Below are 18,440 nucleotides of genomic sequence, written 5' to 3'. Positions count from 1 at the left end.
CTCTATACTCCCACAGTTTATTCCAATTTTCAATAGAAGACCACAAAACATATACTGATCAAATATTAAAATGATGATAGGGATACTATAGGTATTTTTAAAGAATTTTTTAATGTTTTTTCGTGATTTTGTAAAATATTTTTTAAAAAGACAGCTATTTACAAATTGAGAGAAATTTGTGTGTCATATGATGGATATTTCCTTCGGACACATAAAAAAAAATATAATACTTCTTAACATTCAAAAATATTATTATTGCAATTTTTTTTAGTATTTCCCCAAAACAGAATTTTTCATATTTTCTTACTCTGTTGACAAATCATCTGAGAAAGTTACTTGATGTTATAAGAAAATGTATTTTAATAAATGTGACATAAAAAATTGAAAGAAAATCATTGCAAATAAACACAAAAAATATTTTAAATTTTATTTGGTATGAAAGTTCCTCAGGTAAGGGTTATCGTTCCTAAATCCCAAGACCCAAACACCTTGGGGACTTTTCATTTCTGAGTTGAAGAAAATTTCCTAAATATAATGTTAAATGATAAATACATACATATTTCATTATAGACTTCGCCCTGTATAAGTGAATATATTCGCTTTAATGCAAAACAAAGTCAAATAAATAAAGGGGAACATTGACTAGGCTATATGATTTATGTATCCCAACCTGAGAGAAATTCAAAGCAACCCTCTCATCGCCGTTAGGTGTCGATATTAATGTCCATTAAAGTATATTATAATTAAAATGTTTTCACCGGTTTAGAATTTTCTTTCACGGTATTCAACCAAAAAATGCGTTTTAGAAATTTTTGTAAAGTTAAAAATTTTTTTGTTCTCAACGGGAATCGAACTCATGACCTACTGGTTTGTAGTGAACCCACTAACCCACTGCGCTACTGTGTAACATATCCATGACGGTAAAGAAACTATTTAAAAATTATACTTGATTTTATTGTTTATTTCGATAAATAATACCACACAACGTGAAGGTGTCACATACCACATTACTTGTAAGTAATGAATCTTCCAATTATCAAATTAAATCTATTCATTTAACAAATTATTTAAAAGAGCGGTTCCCATAGAATTCGCCTCAGTTTAAATCAGCCAGTACCGGAATTGCATGCTTCCAGATTTACTTTTTCGCGTACTGCGTCATCAAAAAGTGGTGTATAGAGCCACCTTAAAGTTTAATTAAATTTTCATTATACTAGTATACATTGAAGTGATACTTATTACACATTAGTATCCGTAGAATACACATTCCATTAGGGAAAAATAAATGCAATTTCATCTGCATAAAAACAATATTTAAAATGCAAAGAAAAACCTCCTACAAAAGACATTTTAAAATTAATAACGAGAACACAGTGGAAAGGGAGTTATTTTCTGAATTTTTTTTATTCACTCACAACTAGGTCAGTGGTATATAACGTACATTGTACATCTAGCACAACTAGGTCAGTGGTATATAACGTACATTGTACATCTAGCACAACTAGGTCAGTGGTATATAACGTACATTGTACATCTAGCACAACTAGGTCAGTGGTATATAACGTACATTGTACATCTAGCAAGGATCACAAGTATATGTACATCATAGAAATGTTAAAGTACAGTAAATCGTTTTAGAACGGCATCTTTTTTTCTTCTTTATTTGTTTAGAGAAGCTTTTGTCATCAAAGCACTTCAATGCAACTCCTAAAATTAGTCTTATTTCAAGTATCAAAAAATGATGTTGAAATGCCATTACATAGAGCTCTCGTTGTGTATGTTATAATTATGCATGTATATACATTTAGTCTATTATACAGACCTCTAAAGTATATGAGTATGCGCATCCCAAAGTTTCTAGATCTCAGTTCATACGGTTTTGTTTGTACATTGTTAACCTATTTCAGCGATCTAGAAACTTAAATATGAGAGTTTTGAACGGTCGATCTAGTGCTGATAAAACAGGAAAAGTGACCTTTATGTAAGTTAACGCAGTTGAGAATTTTGAATGTCTTCAATACCCATACATTGCCTTCACGAGTAAATGCACTGCATTTAGAAAATTTTGACATGGCAAATTTAAAAGCGAATCTCTCTTTCTTTTTGCGCCTTGGATTTGTAATTGTAATTGGCAATGGACAAAGAGTGTTACCATCTCGCGGTAAATGTGAACCGATTTCGATTCCATTATGCAAAGACTTGCCTTATAACTGGACTATTATGCCAAATCTTTTAAACCATCAAAAACAAGAAGACGCCGGACTAGAGGTTCATCAGTTTTTTCCCCTTGTGCAAGTCCAGTGTAGCCCTAAACTGAAGTTTTTCCTGTGTACTATGTATGCTCCCGTGTGCACCGTTTTGGAGGAGGCAATTCCTCCGTGTCGCTCTCTGTGTAATAAAGCGAGACATGGATGCGAATCGATAATGAATAAATTTGGATTTGAGTGGCCAGAAAGTTTGAAATGCGAAAAATTTCCCGAATCTGGAATATGTGTGGGAGAAAACTTTACTAACTCTATAGAGTCTACTCCCTATCCCAAGGAACGAGAAAATGGACAGCAAAATACAAATAACATTCCTGAAACTGGGGAAAGAGGACGGATAAAGATAGGAAGTAAGAATTGAGATATTGAATAATTTTTTTTTCTTAAAATAACCAGTCCCTTGCTTTATTCATCTTTGTAAACCTGACATTTCCAGAACCTCTAAATCATGTTCATTCAACATTTAATTTTGTTAACTATACCATTATTAAAAAGAAAAAAATATTTTGAATTTCTTACACATCAAAAGAAGTACACAAAAATGGAACATTTTTTCTCTCGAATGATATAATATATTTATAATATTGATTAACTTGGACAACGAATTCTTACATCGAGTATTATGTAGTCCTTCAACAAAATTTTATACATACATGTATACGTCTACACTGGTAAAAGAAAACTACCTGATTAATCGATTGAAACTAATTTTTAAAACCGTTTTGGAGACCGTTTTCACCATTTTCTACTTATTTACGTGTTCCTGCTTAAAACCAATTGTCAATTTAACTGTCAATTTCAAAACACGCTGTAAAGATATATGTCGATTTAATTTACCTAAAACGTGGATTGCATCCTGGCCCAGGTTGTATCAACGGTTCATTGAATATCTGCTAATAAGCATAATGATCACTAGAATTCAAATTAATAGTTAATGAACACATTTAAATGCTCCAAAATTACTCATAAGGCTATGCTCATCAATCTTCGGGCGTTTGCTTTGTTTACATTCTGCCAGGATGACGGAAGCCGACATTAAAAAAAATCAAGTTGAAACAGGGGAAAAAGTCAATGCTAGCAAAATACAGTTACTAACAGAAGTTTTGGTGAATATTACTGATATTATTAATACTAAATTTACGTATACCACTACAAACAAGAAAAAAAACCTTTAAGAATACATAACATCACAGGTTATTTTTTTTGGGGGGGGGGGGGGAGTAGCAAATCGTTCCATAAAAACACGAAGTTAACAAATTGGCATCTGACAGCATTAAAGAAGTTTATTTTCAACAAACTTTCCCCGAGAAACATTTGGGGAGGCCCTTGTTCCGTTGCACTATAAGGAGTGAGAAGATCATTGATCTCAACAAAGATTAACCTACGCTTGATGGGTCGTCTGGATTTTTGAGCGCTGTCCACTGCTAAGTATAACCATACCCATTTCTAAGATACAATTGTTTTGTTCAGCAGTTGTTTTTTCTAACGCACTGATATCTCATTATAGAGTGTTATATATTTTGCAAGATTATTTCATTGAAGCAATTATCATTACAGACGAAAGAAACAAAGATGAAGGAGACAAGGGCACAGTCACATAAACATTTCTAAGCAGACAAATGATAACGGGAATGTAGCCACCGTAGCGGTAGAAAACTCCACATCTAGTACCGTCACTAAAACGACGACTTACATGGAACCAAGCGTGTAAACAAAATTCATACTTACTTTTCATCGTTCTAATTAAATAATTTTGAACTTCACAATAATTATCTAATAAATGTTGGGAAGGCGGCGTTGTGTTTTTTTTTTTCTGTAACTACACATATTTTTGTGTATTAATTAATGATAAATAAATAAAGAAGTTTTATGCGTTATATATATAGGTCCAAAAATGTAGGAAATATGGGTCAGCGTAAGAAGATTCGACCCAAGGATTTAAGACGAATGGAGTACGCCGTCTTGGTACAGCAAGAACGAAAATTACGAGAGGAAACGACTTTCTACATTTTCATGAACAAAATGCTACGTCGGATGAAAATGCCTATCCGAGAACTAGTTAAAAACATAACAAGTATCATCGATCATTGAACAATTCTTATACACCTCTTTTCTACTTTTGTTATACATACTGTTGTGATGTTTAACAAATAAGTGCAGTAATTGTATAAAATTCTAAACATACGGACTCTCTCTCTCTCTCTCTCTCTCTCTCTCTCTCTCTCTCTCTCTCTCTTTCTCTCTCTCATTGTTATTAAAACAAAACATCAAATTGTGTTTCTGATGTTTAATTTTATAAATATAGCTAAGATACATCTGTTTAATGCTCTGCTTTATAAAATTTTACCGATGTAATGCGACTAGTTTTCGATATATAGATTAAATAAACATACAGAATAGCAACTTAACATTTCCATCTACAGCAAATGAAGGTTCTAAAAATTATGCAGTTTAATATATTTCCCAATGTTCTTTGGGTCCTTTGAACTACCCTTGGATACACCAATCGAAGTCCACGTTCTGTTCGTCATCTACAACTGGCTATGACTGCCAGTTTTGCATGCTTCTGAAAGTACACTAATGATACATAGATTCAACTGATACATGAAAAAATCAGATCATTTTGGGGAATATAAAGAAACCTGTTCACTAGTTCATTACCTATATTCTTGTTAGCCTCGTTCCTCCGGCTTTTTCGGTGTAATCCGGTTTTCAGCATTGAGTACGTAAAATCGTCTCTTCAACCAACCAAAGGCACGTTCAAAAATCAACCTGGTCCTGAAATGGACCGAGTTAACCGAGTTAAACCGTTCATAGGCTAACACCAAGAACAACCCCCTCGTTCTTTGAGAGGACTTTCTCCTCAATTGTTTGGAGAATGACAATTATGAAGTGGTATTTCGTAGTAAACTTAAATCATTTAAAAATAATGGATCACCCGGTAGTATATATAGCTGCAGATTAAAAAAAGTATTCTGAAATTACATTAAAATCTATTGTAAGGGCCATTAGTAGCATATTTCAAAGGAAAGAGCTTACAATTTTTCAAGGACTTTTAATCATCTCATGTTTTACGAAAGGTGACAAACCAAGACAATTTTTAAAAATACCTCCAATCACTCATTGATATTAATCTTAGAAGATAACATATGGATGTCTTAATTTTAGAATGAAAAAATAAAGTCTTAGAAAAAAAATATATAGATTTACATACTTTCAGATTTACACTATGGGTTTATTAAGGGCAAATATAATGAATATAATGGAGAAAATATTTACGTTATCTATACTCTGAATTTTTGTACAGAATTATATAATATCCATGGTCTGCGATAGTCCTCATATAATTCGAAAGAAAGCTTTTGGCTTCACGTCTTATGCATTCATATATTATGTTTAGGGTATTTAGTTTTGGCTAACATTCTGTATAGTGGATTAAGATTTCAAATGTAAATTTCAAAGCATGCACATTGCATGTGATTTCTATCGGCACAAAATGACATACAAAGGGGATGTAGACAGAGGCATCATGCCTTTCCTTATCTATTATTATGTGTGCAGAAATCCTTTCAATTCGTCAAAAGCAAAAGAGAAATATGAGAAGCATAATGATAAATAATACAGAACATAAGATATCATAATGTGATGATGATTCTGTATTAATACATAATGAATAGAATGGTTTATTTAGATCTTTGTTTGAAGATTACAAACCATAAATTTTTATTGTAGATTTTATATAGGTTTTATGATTCAAACCATTATGACAAAATGTGTGGATTGGTTAGAAAATATTTCTGATCATGTTTTCAACCATACTAGTTAGAATTTGGATTAGGAGTTCACATTAAAAATTTGCTAGGAATTTATTTTTTTTAACTTGATGAAATTGTTGGGATAAACTTTGGCCTCCATATCTGTTTCTGCACTTATTGAACAAGAAACTTTCCTTGATCGTGTTACTATTAATAAATCTTTGCTGAATTATGTCTGGAACAAAGTTGTTTTACAGGATTTGGTATATTTTAAGTGTCTTATGAAGAGCATGTATCCTTTTCTCTTTTCAAATACTGAAAATTGGATTATCACCCCCACTTCAATGCAGCTCCAAACGGAAAATGTTCATATTTTGATAAGTATCAAACAAAAGAATGACGTTAATATCTCCTTATACAGAGCCTCTTCTGTCAAGAATATTAATTAATTTATACTCTAAACTCAGCCGTCTAAAAAGTATGAGTAAACGCATCCAAACGTTTCTAGATCCCAATTCACGCGATTTTCTTCTTTGTGATTTAAGTCAACTATAAAAACTGTTGAAATAGAAACTGAATACAATATCATTGGTCGTTTCACATATTTAGAGCACTTATTAGCGACATAATTGACTTTTAAGTGTTCTTTCAATTTCAGTGTCATTACCCATGATATTCAATATATGGACATTGCACTTACTATGTGAGGTCAATGTCCAGGTATTGAATATTAAATTAGTACATGTATTGATTAATTATATTGGTATTGAATATAAGAAGCAAATCTATGATTCTCTTTGGTCCATGTATTTGTAGTTAAGAATGGAAAAAAATGTTGCATTTCTATAAAAATGTGAACCGATTTTGATTCCTTTGTTCTAAACTTTGCCTTATAAGTTGACTATTACGCTAAATCTTTTAAACTATTAAAAACTTGTACTATGTATGCAACCGTATACACTGTTTAGATAAATACAATTCCTCCATATTGATCTTTTTGTTGTGAAGCTAGAAATGAATGTGAATCGTTTTTTGGGAGTTGATTAATCATCTCTTCTATGCAGTTACTATGGCAAGCCGGAATGAAACAGTGTTTGGACCTAAGCACAAATCATCACCGCTGACAAGTACTTGAAAATAGTCTATAAATTCGATGAAATCTATTCAGATGCATTGTATTTAAAAGAAAAACTTGATAATAAATACCTTGAAAATAGTAAGACTTTAAAGGACATGGACAATTTAGATATTTATTGAAGTCGCCATAGTTCAATATTGCTTGGAGGGGTGAAATATTTTGATTACTGACACATAATGCATCATGGGACGTTAATGTTAACCTTAAATAAGACACAACATGATTCTAATGATGGTTTCCGTCTATATTAAGAAACTATGTGCGTACTCATTCAAATACAGCTAAGTATCTACTTACCATGTAAAATTTCATATCTCTGATTTTTTTTAAAATGTTGAACAATAATGAATAAATCAACTCCCTCTAGTACTTCAATACTTTGATTAATATATTTGGATTTCAGCGGCCAGATAGTTTGAAATGCGAGAAATTTCCAGAGTTGGGAATGTAAGGGCAGACCACATGGACCCTCAGGATCCATGAAATGGGTAGAAAAAATAAAAAGAACGTTTTTTAAACGAAGAACAGTGGACACATGAATAAAACGTTTAAGAATTAAGAAATTGTACATCAAATATTTTTGATAACCAAATACTTGCTTTCGACATCTTTGTGTATCTGGCCTTTCATTTTTAGAGACATTAACCTCTGTTATCATTTTTTAAATCATAAAACGAAGGATGTCAATTATTAAACATTTAATTATTGTAATTGAAGTGGCACGTAGAAATACACAACAATAACAGCAAGAACATTCAAAATGGATGCGCCTTTAGCTGATGCTGACTAATTGAACTGAATTAAACAGAAATGAAAGTTGTAACCTAAACCCATCTTCTCTAGCCAAGTGAACTGAATTAAACACTTGGCTAGCGAAGATGATTTTAGTATAGAAGATCTCCAACGGACAAAATACAAAATCCATAACTTTTTAAACCAGACATTCAGTGGGAAATTCATAGAAATCAGAAATAGATGTAGTGTGATCAATCTGCGTGTGAGTAAAACACTCGACCTTAGTGACACCGTCTACTAAGGAGAATCCTTTACATGTCCTGTCAAGTTGACAGATGGCCTTGCAATCATGGCGATTGTGTTTCCCGTAACTCAGTCCGTTAATACCAATCTGTCCGACATGTTTTATCAAACCTACAATTAGAGTTAATGTCATAGTTATTAAATATTTTTGGAATATTTTCTCAAACCTCTTTGCTCATATATAAATCAGAAAGGTTGGTACTTTTGGAATGAAAAACATTGTTTTATATAATTATAAAAATTCCTCTAAAAAGACGCAGTATATATATGAAAAACATACTGAAGCAATTTGTTCTTCTCCTGTTGGCACAGTCATGGAAATCGTTGCAGTCCTTACAGTTGAATTGTCCTTCGAGATCTTGATATGTACCATACGAACAAAATATACAAGCCGCCTGTCCTGTAACAGATAAGAACCATCGTTAGACGATTTTATCAAAAAAGTTAATTTAGCAATAATTGTTATTGGTAACCTGACAACCAATTCTAAGGTCAAACGATATCAATTCAAATCGAGCTAAATATTTAAACAGGAACAGCAATTGGTAAACCTGTTGTATATTGGTGATATCCCGAAGGGCAAGGTTTGCATGAATCTATTGAAATAGAAACAAAAATATCCAATCACATGTTTTGTATAAAAGCTAAGATATTTTTTTTACAGATCCAAGTACTTTATTTAAAAGTCATTGAAATTTTGAATTTTTCTTAAATGAAGATTATAGCACATTACCATCTTAAAAGCGCCAAAGTAATATTTTTCAAACAATATTGCGAAGAATATGGTGTTATTTTGAAAATTCATTTTTGACCTTGAGGTGTTATTATCATTTTGAATATTGCCTTTCATAATTCATCAAATATTATATTAAAAGAAAAAGTACATTTAATACAGTACTTCTTAAAGATCGAACAACAGTTCTATCACTGATTTCAGATGTCATATAATCTTCTTTAAAATTATCTATGATGGCTGTTCCGAAACGAAAAATTGCGTGCTAATAGAATCAACTGATCCATTTAATAAATACGATTCTTTGTACCATTGTGTCTAACTAAATAGTTTTACAAGTCAAGAAATATGACAATGAATAGGGTGTTAAAGGGTTATAGGTAACTTTTTATTAAATACTGAAGAAATATAAGGCAGTTTGCAAACAGCGTTCATGTAATGTTATTTGGTATAAGAAGGCTGAATGGTCAACAAATTACTGTAAATTCCTTATATTACACGAGTACTTAATTCTGAGGTCTCGATATTTTGCATAATATCGCGAGAATATAAAATCGCGAACGAGGAACATTTATCCATATTTCCTGTAGTTCTCAACTCTCAGAAAATAATGGCAAGGTTTTAAAATCTGCGAGGGGTTTTTCTGACGATTTTACGTGGAAAATTACCCGCGTTTGTAAGGAATTTACAGTAATCATCAGATCTTCCTAAAATTTTAAGATATGAATTATTAGGCAATAACAATTATTTAGTAAAGAATAATTCCATATTATTCACCTTTTAAATTTGGATACTTTTTTATATGTTTATAAGTAGCTTTTCTTTTAAAGGCGATCAATACAGTCTAAAAATGGTAACAATCGTCGAGTGCTCTCAATTGTGTGGTCTTACCTGGCACTGTTTGGCCATAGAATCTATTGAAAGTACCAGCAGGACAAGGATAACAAAAACTTGACCCCGTTTGGTCATTGTAACTTCCAGGAGGGCAATAAGAACACCATTGCTTGGAGCCATTGTTGTACTGACCCATGGGACACGGAAGACACTGACCATCTTTTCCATAAGTTCCTCTCCTACAAGCTTTCGAAAGGAAAGGAGAGTCCAAATCATGAAAGGGTATCATAGACAGATGATGAAGATGTACATTGTTTTCACTATCTGAGAGCTTTTGTTAGAATATTACGTTTTTGAAAATAATAACTATTCTAATTTTTTTTTAATCTGGCAACGATAAAATGGATACAGGTATTGCGTTTCTCGAAGATGAATATCAAAGTACTGAGAGTACTGAAAAACGGGGTCTTGAAATTGTCCTGGATTTCCTCGAATATGCTTTCAAAATTTATGAGTTTGAATGAGTTGTTATAATCTATGTTAATTCGGCTTTTTTGCAATTTTCTGATACTTTGTCTTAATTTTACTCAATCCCGGCCTTCATTATTGTAGAAAATTGACACAACGGTATATTATGTAAAATAAGACACCAAGGAATTTTTTGTAAAAATTACTACTAACCGGGAAAATCAAACAACTATATCAAAGTAAATAATTAGAATCATTAGATTTATTCAATTTTGTGATCCAAGGGAAAATCCACAAGTCGGACGGTATCCGTAACAAAAGTTTTATGAAAACCCCGAAAACTCTAAAACTGCTGAATTAACAAACAAAGTTAACATATAAAGTATAAAGTACAAAGTATACCAATAACAAACACAGGCACCTGACGTTAGAAATATTTTTTTTACAATAAGATTCCAAGAACTTTGACAATAAAAAGATTTGTCACTGTCGCCATTTTGATTTTTAAGACCGACTTATCTGACACGATTTTCTTCATTTGCGATTCATGCAAAATTAATAGGTAAAAATAAATCTGTTCGCCACTTACTACTTTTTGTGTTAACTCGTGCATCACCTACACGAATTACGATACAGCCGTTCCTTTCATCAAAAATCATACTCCAAAAATCAGAGACATAAATAACAGAGATTGTCAACTCCGCCATTAGCGTGTAAATGTTACGGTACCAACCTTACTTTGAGAACTATAAGTGCAACAGCAATCTTGTATAAGTCATTAAATTTGAACCTGATAGTGAACATGAACCTGTAAATATTTTAAGCATGTTTTATTTATGAAATATTTACAAAAACTCTTTATTTAGCTTTTAAATTACTTTTTTAAAACTTATTGACTTTTCACAAAGTTATGGTTATGCATTACTTTACTCATGTAGTGGTAATGTAATGTATTACTTCAAGAAAATTAAGAAATGGTAATGGTAATTTAATGCCCTAATTCATGAAGTAATGATAATGTAATGCATTATTTTTCAATGTAATTCACCCCAAGCCTGATTCCAACTAAGCCGGAAAACATGAACATTTTATTAACTTGGTTCTTCAATCGATAAGAGTGTATAGATTATATGCTGTATAAGTCTTCCAAAATGTATAATCTATTATAGATTTTGCTTACAATGCATTGTTTAAAATTTCAATTCAGTATAATCAACAAAGAGCCAACGAACGAGAAGGCAAATTCAGACTTGTTTTTATTTTCTTTGTACAAAATTCCTTTTGAGACGAACAGCAGTCATACCGCAAGTAGACTGCAAGCCAATGAAACACCTATTTAATTTGTAAAACATCTGTGTATAACCCGTCCCGATTTTAACTTCGGCTTGCGAATGAAGTTTGGTAGTATTAAGGTGGAAGATTGTCAAAATAAAATTTTTCAAACTTTTCAAAAATGGCACATTGCATTTGGGAACTTTAATTTCGATTCCACCATCAACCTCTTCTATTGATTTATGAGCTCGTACACCAACTGAATCGTCAACAGCGCTGTGCATTCAGTTACGTAACTCATTTCACATTTGAACCCAAGCAAGAATATTTTGATAAATAAAACTATTTTTTTATTTTCTAAATAAAATTTTGTGTATACACAAAGGACTTAAAAAGATTTCATGCGTTTTTTATAATACATATTTACTGAAATGCATGAAAACTTTCTGCACTATTTTTTTACGCGTAGACTCAATTCATGTGTTCTACGCGTGCCTTCCGGTGTGAGACTTTGACAGTAAACCAATAGACGGGGTCACGTGACCCCGTCTAACAAGAGAACAAAGTATCAACGACGGGCAATTTTACTTCGTTATAAGCGTAATTCGTTATATCCGTCAAGTTTGCAACATTAAATAAAAATCACTTCGCTGAAAGCGTCAATTCATAAAAAGCATGTTCGCTATTACCGTGTTTTATCTTAAAAAAAACTATTTTGCAGTAAATAGGATCAATTTGTGATTTTATTCTGGATATTTATTATTATTATTATATATATATATATATATATATATATATATATATATATATATATATATATATATATATATATATATATATATATATATAAAGAACTTGATAGAATCAACAACACTAGGCATCTTTTAAGTGTCGGATCTAATATATAGATACTAAGCCTGTAAACTGAATATATAAAGTACTAAAAATGGCTAACGACACGAACAATAGAATAAATATTGTTCGTGTCGTTAGCCATTTTTAGTGCTTTATATATATATATATATATATATATATATATATATATATATATATATATATATGTGTGTGTGTGTGTGTGTGTGTGTGTGTGTGTGTGTGTGTGTGTGTGTGTGTGTGTGTGTGTGTGTGTGTGTTTATGTAAACCATGTTACAAAGAAATAGAATAAACATACCTGTTGAAATACAAACATGGGTATTTTTCATGGCTACACATTTATGAAGAGGTTGACAGACTTTATCCTTGCAGTTTGTTGAAAAATCCTGTAGAAAGAAAAAAAGTGAAACAATATTTCTAGGCAAAATTTTATAGAGAAATAAATTAAAAAAGAACAACATTTCCTACTTATAGATAGCATAGAAATAACAAGTACTCTTTACCTTGGAAACATTTGCTAAATAAGCAAATATGCTGTTAACATCCGGCGTTCCTTTCAACAAAATGTCAGCCCCTTTGGAATTGACCTCACATCGAAACTGTTGGGTGTTGTAATTGATGGACTGACAGTGAGGTTTCCTCAGAAGACATTCTTTTATGCTGGTTTGAACACCAATGTTTGATATTTCTTCAGTGATGAAGTTGTTTAAGCGGTATCCATACATCAAACTATCAAAACAGAATGAAATACTCGGAGAAATTATGAAACAGAAGAACAAGAGTGAAATTTGTCTCATTTTTCAGATGAAATGTATATGCTCGATTATAATGAAGGTGCGCACTAATGTCCTTATAGATCTTACTTGCGATATGGCGACTTCCTCAAAATGAGAGTTTTCGATTGGTAAACCAATATTAAAAAAAAAAAATATTGCAACAAAATTTAATATAACTATGAAAAATTAAAGTAAGTATTGGTATAAGCTAACATTTTCAAATTCAAATAAAAATCATTGCAATATTATTTACTCAGTGTTTAAAAATAAATAAATTCCAAGTATGTTAAAATGCTTCAGATAATTTCATCATTTATTACTATTTTTAGAAATTAATCAGTAAAGAGGATCAATAAAATGCATTAACAATTACAGTTAACAAACACATTAGGTGCTCATCCTGAGAAATAGGGAATATTGAAAATACAAAATAAAATAATATGAAATTTTGAACACATTCTTACTAACATGTCTTCTAATCTATAGCACATATAAAAATAAGACAATGCCAATGAAAATCAAATACCAAAGACGAAAATTCAAATTAATAAATAAATATTATTCTGGCAACTTTTTGCGATTGATATTAGTCTTGCGTATAAGTTTCAAAAGTGAAACATTTAATAGAATTGCCAACGAGTAAAAATAAGACCCAGAGCAGTCCTGATTGTTCCTACGACAGGTTGTACTTTAAATCTGCTGTTCATATCGTCCTCGATATTGTTTTAAATATAAAGCGACCCGAATAAAATGTTCTAAATTAAACAAACTGAATGTGTTTGTAATATCCAGCAGAGGTGAAGGTATCGAGTCGCAACCAGAGGTCATAATTGCTACATCGTTCTTTACCACTTGAAAGTAAGGTAGAAATCAGTCAGCCTAACTTCAAGACAAACTAATGTGTTTATTTCATTCCGTAAACACATTTTTATAAGGTGAACACTTTGGACTTTGGTTTAGGGTAAAGTTAATATAATCTAACTATTCAGTTAAGGATAGAAAAAAGCCCCAACAAAAACAGTGACAAGGTTTAAGGTGCATTCTTTCAAGATAAGCAAAGTTACTCACTAATTAATCATATCACAAATATACATTTACATCTACCGAGTATGATTCCCTCTATTTTTTACGGAAACTTAAGTTAATTCATAGCTCTATAAAAAATAACAGAAGTGATATCTACACGCCCCGTATATCGATTGGTAGGAACCTACAACAACCTAAGAAAAATCACGGACTGCACGAAATCATCATGATGATCTCAGACTCAAAGTCTCACTGGAGACGATTTGGCTGTTACTTGTATCTTATGTACCTGACGTACATTAACAGATTAGTTAATTTAACTTACTTTTTACAATCAATTTAATAACGCGGGTCATGTTTTTTTTCTGCAAATAAAATATAAATATAAACCTACATCAAACTTTGACCCCCTTGTGGGGCCCAAGAATTATCCAGGGGTCACAGTCAAAACCAGTTAGAAACATCAATATGTAAAGTTGCTTGCATATAAGTAGTATCAAAATATCTAAGTTTTCAAAACTGAATAACAAACTTAGTTTACACTATACATGTATTTGGTTGCTTTTAAAAATGTATAAGCTTTTTTGGTAGATTTGTTTTGGAGAAAAAGACATTTAAAGCTTCTGGTCAATATATTCTGAATATGTGAAAAAAAGACACCTTCGTTGTCGTTTTACCCTGACCCATGGGATCATATTTTTAACTATGCTGAACCAAACCTTCCTGTGGAAACGTTTACGCATTAGTCGAATGGTTTTTAAGAACATTTTTCTTTATATATTCCTATTAAAAAGGTCCCTATTGTGGACCTACCCCATCCCCATGGATCATGATTTGAACAAACTGGAATTTACACAACCTAAGGATGCTTCCACACAAGCTACAATTGTTTTTTGAGAATTAAGAAGATTTTTAATTTTTGGGAGTTGATTTTAATCGAATCTCCTATGCAGTTACTGTAGCACACCGGAAGTGAATCAGTGTTTGGACCTCAGCACAAATCACCGCCACTGACAACACTAAGTAGTTAAAAAAATATATAAATTCGATGCATTGTATTCAGAAGCATTATTTTTCAAGAAACTAATTTATGAATACCCCAAAAAGGGTCATATTTAAAATGGTACGAACAATTTAGATATTGTGTTGTCGTATGTGCTCCTAAGTGCTCCTACGCCAGAGTTCAATATTGCTTGAATACAATTATTTAGAAATATTTCGACCACTGATACAAATGCATATCGTAGATATTGTTGGCGTTAATTCTATTTTTAAGTATTACACAACATGACGCATCTGAGTTTTTTGTTTTTCTATCTATACATGTAGCTCGGAATTCTTCTTGGAAAAGCCTAAAAATTCATATTAGAAAAAATGTGCGCAATATTATTCATATACAGATAAGGAACTACTTGCCAAGCAAAATAACATATCGTTGTTTTAAGCATTAAAAATAATCAATAAAATCAACTCCCGTTCGTACCTCAGTACTTTGATTTCTCTGTGTACTACCAAGTAAAAATTCAACACAACACCCCCCCCCCCCCTTGTGGCCCAACTCTACCCCTGAAAATCATAAAAATCATAATTTGAAAAAACTTGAATCTACACCACCTAAAAATGCTTCAACACAATGCAAAGCTTTTCTCATAGTTGGCAAAACCTTTGGCGGGATCCAGAAATTGGCGCGCTATGAAACAGGTCAGGAAGAAGCTATTGACTGCAAGAGTCACAAGAATACAAAACACAGCGAGCATCGGTCCCGAAAATCAGCTATCGCCTGCATATAATACATCAGACCAGAAGATTATCAGCATAAACTCAAAAACTGCTTTTAAAAGACTAATCGGGACAAGTTGTTCGTTACCTATAACAGTCGGGCAATATTTCGTCCCTTGTGAGCTAATATAATCAGTGTTGCCCTCAACCCCAGTCAATATTTGTATAATACAAAATATTATCTGATTGTTTTGTTTTTGTAGCAAATATATTAATCATTTCCACTGATTAAGACTGTTCAGTCAATGATCGATCTCTGTACTTCAAAGTCTTCAAAACAATGCCATTTTATAACATACATTAAAAATGTAAACTATGTAGGACACACGACATACAAAATAAGCATTCAATGCTTAAACTGAGTGGCGCTTTTCTATGTTTATTGACCATTTACTCTTTTTTTTAAAACAATGTCCCGAGTTTTCAATGGAAAGTATTTTAAATAAAAACAATTGACTATGCAAACCAGATAATTAATCAGATATAAGACTAGTTTCACGTGTCGATCTTATCAAATCATTAGATGGAAAATAAATACACTTGCAGCAAGGAACCGATCTTTTAGATACTTGACAAAGCGTAAATAACAAAAATTATCAACTTGTTAAATGGATAAGCATTGGAAGAAGAAATAAAAAATTCTCGGAATCACGTACTTTTCTTCGGCTATTTACGAAAACAGACCATTTATAAAATGTTTACGTATTAAACATGATGTCATAATGTACACTGATCATGCTACGTTAAGTTCAACTTTATGGTTTGAGTTACTGTCTGCGTTTCAAACCATAAATATCTGCGGTCGGCCTAACCTAACGGTCATAGCGCTTACACATTAAAAGACGTAAAAAATACTCAAGTTTCGATATAAGAATTTTGCAAAACTTATAATCATATGCCAAATTCAAAGTAAAAAAATAATTGTAATCGATTGAAGAAAGAAAGCAAAATACATATTTTGACAACACCTGTTGAAATACAAACTTCAGTGAACTGGGTCGTGACACATTTATAAAGGGGTTGGCAGACTACTTCCTTGCATTTTCCAAAAGATTGCTTTTAAAGAAAGATTTAAAAAATCAAAATTACTCGAAAAAAGGTAATTCACAAACGGTCATTAATGAATACACTGTAATCACATGAATATGATTGAAAACAACAAGTCTAAAGCTTTTAAAATAATATAAAACAATGAGGGCAGATGAAGATCATACCAGCGAATCCGTCACCACTTTAGCGAAGACACTGTTGTAGTCCGGAACTCCCTCCAATTCGATGTCATCAACCTCTCTAGAGTTGAGTCCATATTGGAAATGTTGGGTCTTGTAATTGATGGATTGACAGTGAGGTTTCCTTAGCAGACATTCTTTTATACATGAGTTGACGCCAATGTCAGATATAAGCTCTGTGATGGAGCTGTCCATGCGATAGCCATGTGTCAAACGTTCAAAACAACTTGCAATCACAGACTGGGGTAAGAAAACTGAAAGAATAATACAGGAAATTCTCATTTTGCTGGAGAGAGTGTTTAGGAGCACAAAGAAGCAACCAATATTTAATACTGGAACATGAATACACAGGTAAGATTGTATCGATTCAAGAATAATCTATCTTATATGGTGTTTGAGAAATTGTCGACAAATAAAAACTCAACTAACGTTCCATGAATAATTGATCTTTATTGGACAATTCTATAACAGGCCAATTAATATAATTGCAATAATGCATGATATGCAATTATTTTCTAAACGAATAAATGGATTCAGAAAATTTGAAAGATTCTTTTATAATTTCTGTATTTGATCCTTTGTTTATTAGGAAGTAGATGTAGATGGATTTTTTGGTTCATTTTGTAGGTAGAAATATCTCCATCTCACATTAATTAATCGTTATTAAAATCCTTAAAACACGTATCTCATTTACAACTTCTGTGTATCTTTGAGTCTAAGGTGAAATGAAGTTCAAGAAAAAACCAGTGCTGGCGATTGATGGGGGTTTGTCTGATATTTTTGTCGATATTTAGATTATTTCCATACAATGAATTATTACCTGTGTTGATTTGGTTTTTATTATTTATCTATTTACCTATTTTGAACAGGTTAAGGAGCGTCAGTTGGAAAAGCCCTAATTCTTAGAGTATTTTTTTCCCAGGTTATCTTTGCATTATTGTAACAATAACAGATATTGTAAATGGCAAAGTGAGAAGCGTCAACAAAAACCGAATTGTTTATGTAAAAGAAACAACATTTAAAAATAAATTTATTTATCCATTAAAAAAATTCTAGTACTAACATTTATCCATTAAATGAATTCTAATACTAATATTTATCCATTAAATGAATTTTAATACTAACATTTACTGTTTTTCAAAATTATGGGTTAAAATCTACTAACATTTATCCATTTAATAAATTCTAATACTAACATTTACTGTTTTTCAAAATTATGGGTTAAAATCTAATGAGCAGTCATTCGGTTTTAAC

At 31.7% G+C, this 18,440-nt stretch overlaps 2 protein-coding genes and 1 long non-coding RNA gene across 4 annotated transcripts in view; 2 read left to right on the top strand and 1 right to left on the bottom strand.

The window, feature by feature from the left end:
* The window catches only part of LOC105324307 (frizzled-7-A), a 70,811-nt gene that overhangs the window by 35,672 nt on the left and 16,699 nt on the right, over window positions 1-18,440 (top strand). The gene's annotated exons all lie outside the window — the stretch shown is intronic.
* LOC136273150 (uncharacterized) lies at window positions 2,621-4,503 on the top strand. Its single transcript, XR_010711360.1, has 2 exons — window positions 2,621-3,912; window positions 4,151-4,503. It is a non-coding gene; the product is annotated as an uncharacterized lncRNA (long non-coding RNA).
* Window positions 7,874-17,420, bottom strand: LOC105332592 (uncharacterized). Of its 2 annotated transcripts, XM_066077308.1 has the most exons (7): window positions 17,172-17,420; window positions 12,880-13,105; window positions 12,675-12,762; window positions 9,820-10,008; window positions 8,747-8,791; window positions 8,476-8,595; window positions 7,874-8,306 (listed from the first exon to the last, which is right to left on the bottom strand). In XM_066077308.1, exons 2-7 carry the CDS (start codon window positions 13,099-13,101, stop codon window positions 8,089-8,091), a joined length of 882 nt encoding a protein of 293 aa, XP_065933380.1. In that variant the 5' UTR covers window positions 13,102-13,105; window positions 17,172-17,420; the 3' UTR covers window positions 7,874-8,088. The 2 variants fall into 2 exon arrangements, with proteins under 2 accessions (XP_065933380.1, XP_065933381.1); XM_066077309.1 differs by lacking the exon at window positions 9,820-10,008.

The sequence above is a fragment of the Magallana gigas genome, chromosome 2, assembly GCF_963853765.1.
Source record: "Magallana gigas chromosome 2, xbMagGiga1.1, whole genome shotgun sequence".
Lineage (NCBI taxonomy): Eukaryota > Metazoa > Mollusca > Bivalvia > Ostreida > Ostreidae > Magallana > Magallana gigas.
This window is presented reverse-complemented; position numbering and strand designations above follow the sequence as displayed.

What these genes read in the sequence shown, in the direction of transcription:
- LOC105332592 (XM_066077308.1), bottom strand. Translation starts at nt 13,101, where the DNA reads ATGTATGGATACCGCTTAAACAACTTCATCACTGAAGAAATATCAAAC. An exon ending in CCATGTTTGTATTTCAACAG is followed by an intron (nt 10,009 to 12,674) that starts GTATGTTTATTC and finishes TCCTTTCGAAAG; the next exon opens with CTTGTAGGAGAGGAACTTAT. An exon ending in GAGAAGAACAAATTGCTTCA is followed by an intron (nt 8,307 to 8,475) that starts GTATGTTTTTCA and finishes CTCTAATTGTAG; the next exon opens with GTTTGATAAAACATGTCGGA.